Source organism: Lepus europaeus, chromosome 2 (genome assembly GCF_033115175.1).
Source record: "Lepus europaeus isolate LE1 chromosome 2, mLepTim1.pri, whole genome shotgun sequence".
NCBI classification, from domain to species: domain Eukaryota; kingdom Metazoa; phylum Chordata; class Mammalia; order Lagomorpha; family Leporidae; genus Lepus; species Lepus europaeus.
Genome location: NC_084828.1, coordinates 54,607,328 through 54,619,836, shown reverse-complemented (window position 1 = coordinate 54,619,836; position 12,509 = coordinate 54,607,328). Strand labels below are relative to the sequence as shown.

Genomic DNA, 12,509 nt, shown 5'->3' with positions numbered 1-12,509 from the left:
TTTTTCATAACATGCATTTTCCATGAGTTTTCGAATATACTTGTACATAGACAAAATGTTACGAAAAACATAGGTTTTAAGAAAAACAATTGGAAGACCAGTATCTGCAAATAATAATTTATAGAATTAAAAAGGTATCAGTATCTGTGTAGAAGATGATGAGTCATTGACCTTGAGAAGACCTGATATTCAAGAAAAAGTCAGTTAAAGACATGAGTCACTCATTATTAGGCTCTTTTCGAGGGGGAATCTAAGGCGGGGATGGTAAGCAGAGTCTTTTATTAACTTGGATTAAGATGTACCCTAGATAGAACACTTGTCTAGAAATGAAAAAAAAAAAAAAAAAAAAAAAAAAAAAAAACAAAAAACTCCGCACACATGCATATCCTTGACCCAATTAAAATATCATGTTTTAAAGAATAAGCAGATAACCCATTGTTTTGTTGAAGGAATGACTTCATAGAAATGCATGAAATACATTTGAAGAGAGTTTCCAAAAGTTGTTTTTTTAAATAGCAAACTCATTAAAGTCTACGAAAGAGGTTAAAAAAAAAAAGAATTAAAAAGGAGAGAATGATCCTACATGGGAAGCACAATACACAGCAGACTCAGAATGGCAAATGCCCTAAACAGCAATCAGGCCTCAGAATCAGCCTTTAAGGCATTCAGATCTTGCTAAAAAGCCCATGAAAGTTTCACAGGCATGGAAAGCCAAGACACTCTAGCAAAAAAAAAAAAAAAAAAAAAAAAAAAAAAAAAAAAAAGACCTAACGGAAGATCTCTGTGAGTGAGATCCCAGTGGAAAGAATGGGCCATCAAAGAAGGAGGTACCTTTCTCTGAAGGGAGGAGAGAACTTTCATTTTGACTATGGCCTTGTCTAAATAAGATCGGAGTTGGTGAACTCAAGAGGCTTCCATAGCCTTGGCAGCTCATGACAAGAACCTTGGGTGATTACCGACGTCATAAATAAGAGTGTCAATTGTTAATCAACAATGGGAGTCACTGTGCACTTGCTTCCCATGTAGGATCTCTGTCCTTAATGTGTTGTACTATGCGAATTAACCTTATAACTACTACTCAAACAGTACTCTATACTTTATGTGTCTGTGTGGGTGCAGTCTGTTGAAATCTTTACCTAGTATATACTAAGTTGATCTTCTGTATGTAAAGATAATTGAAAATGAATCTTGATGAAGAATGGGATGGGAGAGGGAGTGGTAGATGGGATGGTTGTGGGTGGAAGGGAGGTTATAGGGGGAAAAGCCACTATAATTCAAAAGTTGTACTTTGGAAATTTATATTTATTAACACTAGGCTGCATCTCCTATCCTGGCAGCCAAGCAACTCTTTCCTTTCCCCTGGCCCTTCCTGTTAGCAGACTGGAGGTCTATTCCCTGGAGAAATCAAGGGACCAAAACATCTAGCACAGAGGAAAGAAGGCAGAGATTGAGGCTCCCTATGCCTTCTGCCCCTGTTCCATGCTTATATATTGCAGGCTGAAAACTATTAAAGTCTTCTTTGGAAAAATGAAGTGAGCTGAGAGAAATGCCACAATACAGTAAGATTTGGAGGTCCCAAATCCAAGGTAAAAATCCAGTTTGTTCTCCAGTATCATGAGGAACACTAATCAATAAGCCATGTACATGCACAAGAAGTTTCACAAAGTTTCTTAGATTTATTTTATTTATCTGAAATGCAGAGTTACATATAGAGAGAGGGACAGAGGGAGAGAGAGAAGAGAGAGAGAGATCTTCCATCTACTGGTTCACTCCCCAAATGGCAGCAACAGCCATGGCTGGGTCAAACTGAATCCAAGAGCCAGGAGCTTCTTCTGGTCAGGTGGGTACAAGGGCCCAAGGACTTGGACCATCTTACACTGCTTTTCCAGGTGCATTTGCAGTGAGCTGGATAGGAAGTGGAGCAGCCAGGACTTGAACCAGCACCCATATGGGACGCTGGTATTGGAAGTAGCAGCTTTAATCACTATGCCACAATGCTGGCCCCTCCATGAACTTTTTAGTAAATCTCTCTTCAATAACAGACAACTAAGGCTCAGACATCTAAGTAAAGTACAAAATGTGAGCAAATAAACAACAAAAAGAAGAATCCAGAGGAGAATGAGACTGTACTTCAAAACAATTACATACTCTCAGAGAGATAAAGGAAGCTTTTGCTGCCATGAAGCAGAAATAAGATGCTATCAGAAAATATTTAAATATTAAAACAAATAAGAAATTTGGAATAAAAAATATAAGAGGAAGGCTTGAAGGTACAAGAAAACTACCATAAAGAGGTTAAAAAAAGGTAAGAAAAAAATGGTAAGAAAATTAGAGAAATCTGGCCAGCACTGCAGCTCACTAGGCTAATCCTCTGCCTGTGGTGCCGGCACCCTGGGTTCTAGTCCCGGTTAGGGTGCCGGATTCTGTCCCGGTTGTTCCTCTTCAAGTCTAGCTCTCTGCTGTGGCCCGGGAAGGCAGTGGAGGATGGCCCAAGTGCTTGGGCCCTGCACCCACATGGGAGACCAGGAGGAAGCACCTGGCTCCTGGCTTCGGATCAGCACAGTGCGCTGGCCACAATGCGCCGGCCTAAGTGGCCACATGGGAGGTGAACCAAAGGAAAAAGGAAGACCTTTCTCTCTGTCTCTCTCTCATTGTCTAACTCTGCCTGTCAAAAAAAAAAAAAAAAAAGAAAAGAAAAGAAAAGAAAGAAAATTAGAGAAATCAGCCTTAGAGACTTAACATTCCAATTCAAGGTATTACAGAGAAAGAAGTCATATAACAGGGAAGGAGTGATTAAAGAAATAATCTAAGAAAAACTTTCCAGAACTAAAGGACACTTTCTGGAATATGAAACTCCAAATTAAAAAGCCCAAAGTACAATAAAACAGAAAAATACCCATCTTGTATCAATGTGAATGCTTAGAAAATCATGGACAGAGGGAAGATCCTAAAAACTTTCAGAAGCAAAAACAATCACATAAAAAATACAAAGGATCAGGAAAAATAATTTCGTCAAGACTTCTCAACAGAAATAATGAGCATTAGATAAGTGCAATGGAATGATGCCTTCAAAATTACAAATGAAGTTTATTTGTAAATTAGACTTTTATACCCAGCCCAAGTATTAATCAAGTGTATAAATAGAATAAAGATATTTCAGGTATTCAAGGATTCCTACTTCCTATCTGCAGGTGTTGAAGGCTGTATTTCAGCATTAAGGGCTCAACCAAAATTAAGGAAGTTAAAGGATTTACCAAAAGGGAGTCCAATCAAAGAGTTACTGAAAGGGCATCCCAGAATGACAGTTAAGAGGTCTTGATTGCTCAGTGGGCCTAGAGAATAACTGATTCAGAGAGGAACAGGAAAATGGAGATTTGCAGGGAAGAAAAATAACTAATGTATTAGGGCATATGGAAAATATTATCCATGGGCATGTGGAAGAGATGTTGGAACATATGGAAACAATTAACAGTAGGAACACAGCAAGACAGGCAAATAAAGAAATGGGGCAATTATTAATGCCATAAAAATAAAGACTTGTATGAGAAAAGAGGTATGGTTATAGCTTCTTTTTTCCCAGCATTGAGTAATATTTGCATGGTCATAATAATATAATTTGTTTTAATAAAAATCTGATATTGTGTTGTATGGGATACAAAAGATAGAAAGTAAATAGGAAGTAAATGGGAGAGAGCTTCCTCATATCCTGTGTCAGGAACCTAGTGGATTATGTTGGAAACTGATAAATCAAGAAACAGCAACACAAACTATAAAACAGAAAATAAGGAAAGAAGTCTAGAAAAGTTGAGATTTTTCTCTGAAGAAAAAAGTAGGAAAACAATGAGGAAGATAACTGTTGTTTTTTCTTTGAGAATCTTTGATAGTGTATATATATATATATATATATATATATATATATATCTTTTTTTAAAGAATCATATGTAAGATTATTACTTAGGTAAAAATACAAAATTTAATAGTCACTTTATAAGAAAACAAACATGTTCGTTACAAAAGTGAAAACTGCTTAGAGCTGGCTTTTATTTTCTCTTATGCTTGGTCACAATTTACTCACCAAAATGTCTAAAATTTCAAAATGGATGGTTCCCAATGTTGACAAGGATATAAAGCAATCCAACCTTTCATACACTGATGGTGGAAATGCAAAATGGTACCATCTTTTTGGAAAAAAGCTTAGCAGTTGCTTTAAAGCTAAATATGACTCAGCAAAAGTCATGTATTTACTCAAGAGAAATAAAAATAAATGTTCAAGAGTGTATATTTGGTGTGGCATTTAAAAGTTATTTATTTATTTGAAAGAGTAAAAGAGAGAGAAGGACAGACAGAGACAGAGACAGAGAGAGATTGAGATTTTCCATCTACTGGATCACTTCCCAAATGGGTGCAAAGCCAGGACTGAGCCAGGCTGAAGTTAGGAGCCAGAAGCTTCTTCCAGGCCTCTCATGTGGGTACAGGAGCTCAAGCACTTGGACCATCATCTGTTGCTTTCCCAGGTGCTTAGCAGGGAGCTGGATCAGAAGTGGAACAGCCAGAATTCAAACTGACACCCATAGGCGATGCCAGTACTGCATAGTAAGGCTTTACCCACTGTGCCACAGTACCAGCCCGTTGGTGTGGCATTTTATGATACCATTTGGGATGCCAGGATCCCATACCAGAGTGACTGGTTTAGAATCCCACCTTTGCTTCCAATTCCAATTCCAACATCCTGATAATGTGCATCCTGGGAGGCAGCAGGTGACAGCTCAAGTACTTGGGTCCCCCTTACCCATGTAGGAGCTGAGGATTGAGTTTCAGACTCCTGGCTCCTGCCATGCCCAGCCCTGGCTGTTGTGGGTATTTGGGGAATGAATCACTGGATGGAAGGTCAGTTTTTGTATGTGTATTTGTCTTTCTGTCTTTTAAAACAATGCATATACTTCCATGCACACGAAATTTTAGAACAGGCACAACTAATTTGGGGGAGAAAAACAGAACAGTTGCTGCCTCTGGGGCAAGGAGTTTGGAATGGTGACTGAATTACAGTTGGCCCAAAAGGATTCTGGGGTGTTGGTATTTTTCTTTATCCCAGTAGGGATTTCTGTTACAGAGTTGTGTGCATTTGTCAGAACTCATTGAACAGTACATTTGACATGTGTTTATTTATTATATATTAACTTCAAAAGAAAATCTAAAAACCTTTTTAAAAGATTAAGCTTTAGTTAATGATATACATACTGAAATATTTAGGGAAGTATACTGATTGCACAAATTACTTTTGAATTTTTTTTTTTTTTTGGACAGGCAGAGTGAGACAGTGAGAGAGAGAGAGAGAGAGAGAGAGAGAGAGAAAGGTCTTCCTTCCATTGGTTCACCCCCCAAATGGCCGCTTAGGCCGGTGCGCTGCCGATCCAAAGCCAGGAGCCAGGTGGTTCCTCCTGGTCTCCCATGTGGGTGCAGGGCCCAAGCACTTGGGCCATCCTTCACTGCCTTCCCAGGCCACAGCAGAGAGCTAGACTGGAAGAGAGGCAGCCAGGACAGATTCTGGTGCCCCAACTGGGACTAGAACCCAGGGTGCTGGCACCACAGGCGGAGGATTAGCCTAGTGAGCTGCGGCGCCCGCCATACTTTTGAATCTTTTAAAAGTAAAGTGATTGATGGATATATTGTGAAATTTTTGACTTTAAAGACCATTGAGGGCAAGGGTTTGAAAAAGCGAGGAAAATCTTATTGGAAATTGGAGAAAGGGGAATTCTTTTTATCATGTAGTAGAAAGTTAAGCAATTCCATTATCTCTAATTAAACGGAAAATAAAAAAAAATGTGCTTAATGATGGGATAATTTGATTTCAAAACACATGGCACTTTTCATTGGGAAGAAGGAAAAAAAATAAAAGGATGACTCAGATGGCAGAACAAAGAACCGAAAGGGCAGAGTCAAGAACCATGAAGAATTATTCCTGGGTATTGAAACATAAACTCCTAACATTTGCCCTGTTAGATTTCAGAAGGCTGTGGACCAATGACTCCTTATATTTCCTATTCTTCCAACCCCTTTTTGAATACCAATGTTAACAGAAGTTATCTTATGTCTCTCTCACCACTGTGTGCTGGATATGTGAGAAAAATAACTTGTCTCTTTGGTTTCATTAAGTTGAGAAGAGATATACTTAAGGTACTAAACCTGAGGAACCTCAGCAGCACCCGGTCCTAATACAGAAGATGAGATTCTGAACACTGAATTCATGATATAATAGGAGGAGATTTTGGCAAGCCCCTGGAGGGACCCATTCTGCATACTGGAGGATGCAAATCACTGGGGGCCAGAGGGCACAAACTGTGGTGGCCACATTCCAAGACAGTTGCCAGTGATCTCTGTCTCCTCATAACCCCGCCCACTGAGTGGGACTGGACTTACCATCTTGCTCTTAACAGAATATGACAGAAGTGATGAGACATCAATTTGAGACCAGGCACTAAAAAGACTGTGTTTTCTGTCCTGAGTCCTCTTGCTTGCTGTCTTTTGGAACACTTGGTCTAGGGGAGGCTGGCCATAATGTTGTGAGGTTACCCTGTAGAGAGGCTCACATAGGAAGGGACTGAGGTCTTCCAACAATCACCTAAGTGAGCTTCAAGGTGGACTCTGCCAATTCAATTCAGGTTCTCAACCCCAGGTCTCAACTTGACTGGTACTTGATGAAAGATGTAGGGTCAGAGGTACCAAGTTAAACCATGCCTGTGAGATAAAAGAACTTTGAGATAATGAATTTTTCCTATTTTAAGCTGCTAACTAACTTTGGGGCAATTTTTTATACAACAACAGATTAATACAAAGAATAGAGTGGAACTATCATAAGGAAGAGGCAAGGAAGAGTAGATAGGGCATAGTTTTGTTTTCTCTTAACAACAGCCAAGAATGATCTTGGAAATAAAATGTACAAGGAATATGAAGTGATCGATGTTCAATGTAATGTAAGAACATATAATAGTAGAGAGAGATGAATAAGGAGAGGAAAGGAAAAATACTCTTAATGAAGATTACTTTATGATCCCAGGAGATAAACAAAAGGTTAGCTGAAGAAAAAAAGAGGTCTAACGTGGTCTCTGACAGGCAGAGGATGGGGCATGAAGCCACAGAAAGGCTCCTGATGTCATGGAGTCCTAGATGAAAAGTCACAGAATTCCTTGTAAGGGTTTATATTTTTGGAACCAAAATTACACAGTCACTAGGGTTCCTCTAAAATGACTGATGTTGAGGGTGATGTAATCTCTAGGAGAAAGGGAATTCATCATTTATTTTGGAAACAATATCTGGGGGAAAAAAAGAACTGTTGGCAAACCTTTATACTCACGTTATTAAGCAGGCCAAGGATGATTATTTAGATGTGAAATAGCTGCTAGGAATGATTTAGTGGCTTGGATTTAAAACCTCCTATAAAGTTAGAAATCTGCTGCTTGAAATACTATATGGATTGGAGGTGTGGACTCAGCGACATAAATGCAAGGCCTAGCAATGAAAATGGAGAGGACACCATCTCAACAGATACTCTCCTGGTACTACTAAGGTCTTTTTCTTCTTAAAGATTTATTTTATTTTTTGAAAGGCAGAATTATGGGGGAGAGGAGCAGGAGAGAGAGAGAGAGAGACAGAGAGAAATTAATCTTCCATGTGCTGACTCACTCCCTAAATGGCAGCAACAGCCAGGACTGGGCAAGGCCAAAGCCAGGAACCTGGAACTCCAATCGAGTCTCCTGTGTGGGTGACAGGGGTCCAAGTACTTAGGCCATTCTCCATTGCCTTCCCAGGTGCATTAGCAGGGAGATGGATAGGAAGTGCAGCAGCCAGGACTCAAACCAGCATTCATATGCGATGCCAGGATTGCAGGCAGTGGCTCAACTTGTTGTGCCACACTCTGGCCCCATTATTAAAATCTTAATGTGTATTATAGCCGACAGCATAATGTCAAGCATTTCCTTTATAAGTATAAAGAAAAACTTAAAAAACAGCTACTAAGCAAAATTTTGAAAACCAATTTAGAGTAGAAAAGAATTTTCTTTGTTTTTTAAAGGTGTGTGTGTGTGTGTGTGTGATTATTTTTGGAAAACACATATCTGGTCACATCTGCCAAATAAGTGGCCAATCCTGTGTTAGGCCCAATGGTGCACACAAAAGAAACCCTGGCCCTGAGGAGACTCAAGTTCTACATGTATAAACAGTTGAAGAAAGAGCCTCAAAGGACAGTCTGCTTGACAGTAAGTTGTTCTTATAGTGGTAGAATGAGATAGGGGAAGAAGAACAGCAGGAAAGAAGAGATGGGGACGGGGTGGAGAGGCTGGAAACCCACAGAGGAGCCAGAGGGGCTGTGTGGACATCTGGGGGGAGAGATTCCAGCCAAGAAAGCCAACGTTAGGGAGCCTTCCAAGGAAGGAACTTTAGTAGGATCAAGGATGGGGCAGAGGAAGGTCACTGAGCAATGAGGCTCCAAGACACTCTGCAGGTGTGGGCACTGTACTGCAGTGGGTTAAGCCATCCTTGGGATCCCTAAATCCCATGTCAGAGTACCTGGTTCAAGTCCCAGCTACTTCACTTCCAATCCAGTTTCTTGCTAATGCACCTGGGCAGCAGCACATGATGGCTCAAGTGCTTGGGTCCCTGCCACCCACAGGGGAGACTCAAATGGAGTTCCAGGCTCCTGGCTTGGGTGTGGCCAAGCTCTGGCTATTGTGGGCATTTGGGGAGGGAACCAGCAGATGCAAGATCTCTCTGTTGCATTGTTTTTCAAATAAACAAACCTAAAAAAAAAAAAAGGAAAGAAAAAAAAGATTCTGAGGGCAGCAACGTCAGGGAATTGGTGGCTCACAAACTAGGGCACAATGATTGAAGAGTAGGGGAAAGCTGGGGTACTGGTAAAGTCATTCATCCCTTCATTTCATAAATAATCAATTTTGGCAAGATTCTTGCCAGGTGCTGTGAAGATACACTGATAAAATTCTGTCCTTGAGGTGGTACAGCCTAGTGAGGAAGACCAGGGACCTAGATGGACAATACTCATGAGGCTGAGGACACAGAGACTTGGGTAAATTCAGAAAAAAAGGAGAATTCTCTCGCTTTGTTTTCTCGTCTTCCATTCTTCCTCTTCTTCCTGTGGTTACCTTTCATTTATCACACTTGATGGTTGTGGGAAAAGAAAAGCCAAGGGGAAAGGAGCTATAAAACAAGGCAGAAATTTAGCAATGCTGATGGCCCTGCCAATGAAGAGACAGTAATAATGCTAGAGTGGATGAATTTAATAATTCATATTTATTCTTTTAACAATGGGAACAGAAAAGTAAGGAGTGTGCTAAAAGAAAATCAAGGGAGAAAGGAAAGAAAAAGGAATATGAAGAATAACATCTGGAAAGAGGTTCTGCAGGTAGGCCCTGATTAGGGGCAAGGACCAAAGAAGGCATGGCTGTGGTGTGATCAGTGGGTCACCAGGGGTTAAATTAAACTCCACCTCAAAGAAATAAATTGAAAATCTAGGTATATTTAAATTGTTGGTTTTTGAAAGAATGGTTAAAACAAAGCTACTATGGGGCCTTTGAACAAAATATTTAATGGTGGGAGAGAAAGTCAAGATGACTACTTATTAAATATACTTTTTAACATTTTCTTCAGCATAACACACACATAATGAATAAAATAAAAAAGACGAGGCATATTTCATTAGAATAATTAACACTCCAGTGGTTTACTCTATGCTAACCACTTTGAAGCGCTTAACAGGTACTAACTCATTTAATCCTCATTGCAACTCTGCAAGAAAGATATAACTATTATCTCCATTTTATCAATAAGGAGACAGAGGCACAAAGAAATTTAACTTGCTCAAGGTCACATAACTTTTAACAAATCACTATGTAAAGTTGCTTTCCACAGTTAACCCAAGCCTGGTCACAAATTCTGGGTAGAGTCACTCTCTAGTGGAATGAATTTAGAGCATTTACACTATAGGGACACTAATTATTACTATGAAGATGGTGACTTTGGATTGACAGTACATGGTTCTTTAAAAATCACACAGGAACTTACCAATCAAGTCTGAGGGACATATAATGTGAGAATGCTACAAATGGACATGAATGGCACTTCAAAGGTCAGTAGGAGAATTAAAAAGATGATATGAAATCACAGGTCCAGTAAGCAAAGTTTATCCAAGTGGCTACTTTTGGTGGTAAAAATACAGCAAATTCCTTGGTAAGAAAGTATATGACAGGGCCAATGTTTTGATGTAGTGGGTTAAGCTGTGGCCTACAGCACTGGCATTCCATATGAGCACCGGTTCTAGTCCCAGGTGGTCCACTTCAGATCCAGCTCTCTGCTAATGTGCCTAGGAAAGCAGCAGAAGATGACTCAAGTGTTTGTTTCCCTGCACCCATGTGGGAGACCCAGAAGAAGCTCTTGGCTCCTGGCTTTTGCCTGGCCCAGCCCCTGTCATTGCAGCCATTTGGGGAGTGAACCAGCAGGTAGAAGACTCTGTGTGTGTGTGTTTGTGTGTGTGTACACGCCTGCACGCGTGTGTGTGTTCCCCTACACCCATAACTCTGCATTTCAACAAAAGAAAAAAAAAAAGGATGCATATGATAGACCATGGTGCTGAGTAAGACCTTAGGGATCTGCTGGTAGCATGGCATGGTACTAAAATCACACATTTGGGTATGGGGTCATTCTCCATATATTTATGCTATTTGTCTCCTCTTAAGAACTGTACTCAAAAGAATAATGCTGGATCTTCAGTAAAAATGTTATATGAAAATCTAATCTATTGTTAGAAAATAAATTTATATAGTTAAAAAAATAGAAAAATAGACCTTACTGGTTTATAATTAAGGAAAGTTGTCCTTTTCAAAGGCAGAGAAGGTAAAAGCTTCCTTAAGATCCCACTACCAACTGATATGGCAAAGGAAATGCTGGAGAGAGGTGGAGGAGGCTGATTTCAGATTCTAACAGGTTGACTCTCCCATGGTGACTTTTACCTGTTTGGTTTTCTTTGACAGGGCAGGAACTGGAGCTGTCTCCTGCTGCATCACTTCTGTGTCTCCTCCCCCTTCACCATCTGATGCTTCTAGGAAAAAGAAAATTTGGAAATTAGGAAAGTGTTTCTTACTCCCACTGCTAGTGCAAGTGCATCTCTCCAGAAGGTTCTACCTCTTGACTTTGTAATTCTAAGAAGCTGACATTAATGAATTGACCCAAATAAAGACAAATTTCAACACCAAGATGGCAGTCTTATTTATCTAGATGTCTAACATTAAAGAACATTTAATTATGGAACTCATATAATAAGGACTCTTAGCTGCCTATAAAAAATGTTTATTGGGGTCATTGCTGTGGTATAGTAGGTTAAAATGCAGCTTGCAAGGTCAGCATCCCATATGGGTGTCAGTTTGAGCTCTGGCTGCTCTACTTCTGATCCAGCTCCCTGCTAATGTACCTGGGAAAGCAGTAGAGGCTGGCCCAAGTCCTTGGACACCTGCACCCATCTGGGAAAACTGCAAGAATCTCCTGGCTCCTGGCTTTTGCCTGGCCCAGCCTTGGCCATTGTGGCCATTTGGGAGGTGAACCAGCGGATGGATGATCTTGCTCTCTCCCTATTTCTTTCCTTCTCTTTTTCTGTAACTCTGACTTCTAATAAATAAATAAATCATATGCAATTAGGTTCATTTAAAAAAATAAATAAAATGTTTATTAAGTGCTTATAATGACAAAAAGCCATCTTATGATGATATTATATTATTATAATATACTAATAACACAATAATTAGCCATCTTTTGATAATAATAAGTGATAATAATAACTAGCAGCCTTGAGCAGTTAGCATTTGTTTACCATCAGGCTTCACACATATTATTGTATTTAATTCTTACAGATATGAAATTCTTCATTTCCAGACAGGAAAACTGCTGTTTAGAGAGGTGATATAATTCCCAGGTCACACACTTGGCAACTGAGGACTACTTGAGTCCAAAATCTTCCCCAGGAAGTGATGCCTGCATTCAGTATCAGCCAGCCCTGGATACCTTAGGTGTTCTGGGAAATGTTAACAAACTGGGATTACAGGTCAGATAAACTCTCATTGTGAAAATCTTTTTATCTTTCCACAATGAAAAAGATGCATTCTGATTATAAGAATCGGGAAAATTAAAAGTCCTGTCATTTGCAACAAAATGGATGAAACTGGAAATCATTATACTTAGTGAAATAAGCAGTCCAAAAAAGCAAATACATTTTTCCCCTGATCTCTGGTAACTAATAGAGTATCTAAAAGGCAATCTGTATGAGTGAAATTGACACTTTGAGGTGCAAAGATTTTAACAGCTCTTGTCTTGACCCTTGAGGAACAATGTTTTTATTTCTTCATACTATTTGTTGAACTCTTTACTTAGTGTAGAGTTAATCTTATGAGTACAAAGTTGGGGCTGGTGCTGTGGCACAACGGGTTAATGCCCTGGCCTAAAGCGCCATCATC

General features: G+C 39.7%; 1 protein-coding gene across 8 annotated transcripts in view; it reads right to left on the bottom strand.

Moving 5' to 3' along the window:
* Positions 1 to 12,509, bottom strand: part of COL8A1 (collagen type VIII alpha 1 chain) — a 603,924-nt gene that overhangs the window by 39,614 nt on the left and 551,801 nt on the right. For 6 of the 8 annotated variants that reach the window (XM_062206852.1, XM_062206860.1, XM_062206893.1 and 3 more), the window contains one exon: positions 11,016 to 11,104. In XM_062206852.1, coding sequence (XP_062062836.1) covers positions 11,016 to 11,104 — 89 coding nt within the window. The remainder of the gene's footprint in view (positions 1 to 11,015; positions 11,105 to 12,509) is intronic. The other 2 variants (XM_062206870.1, XM_062206908.1) reach the window with 1 other exon arrangement.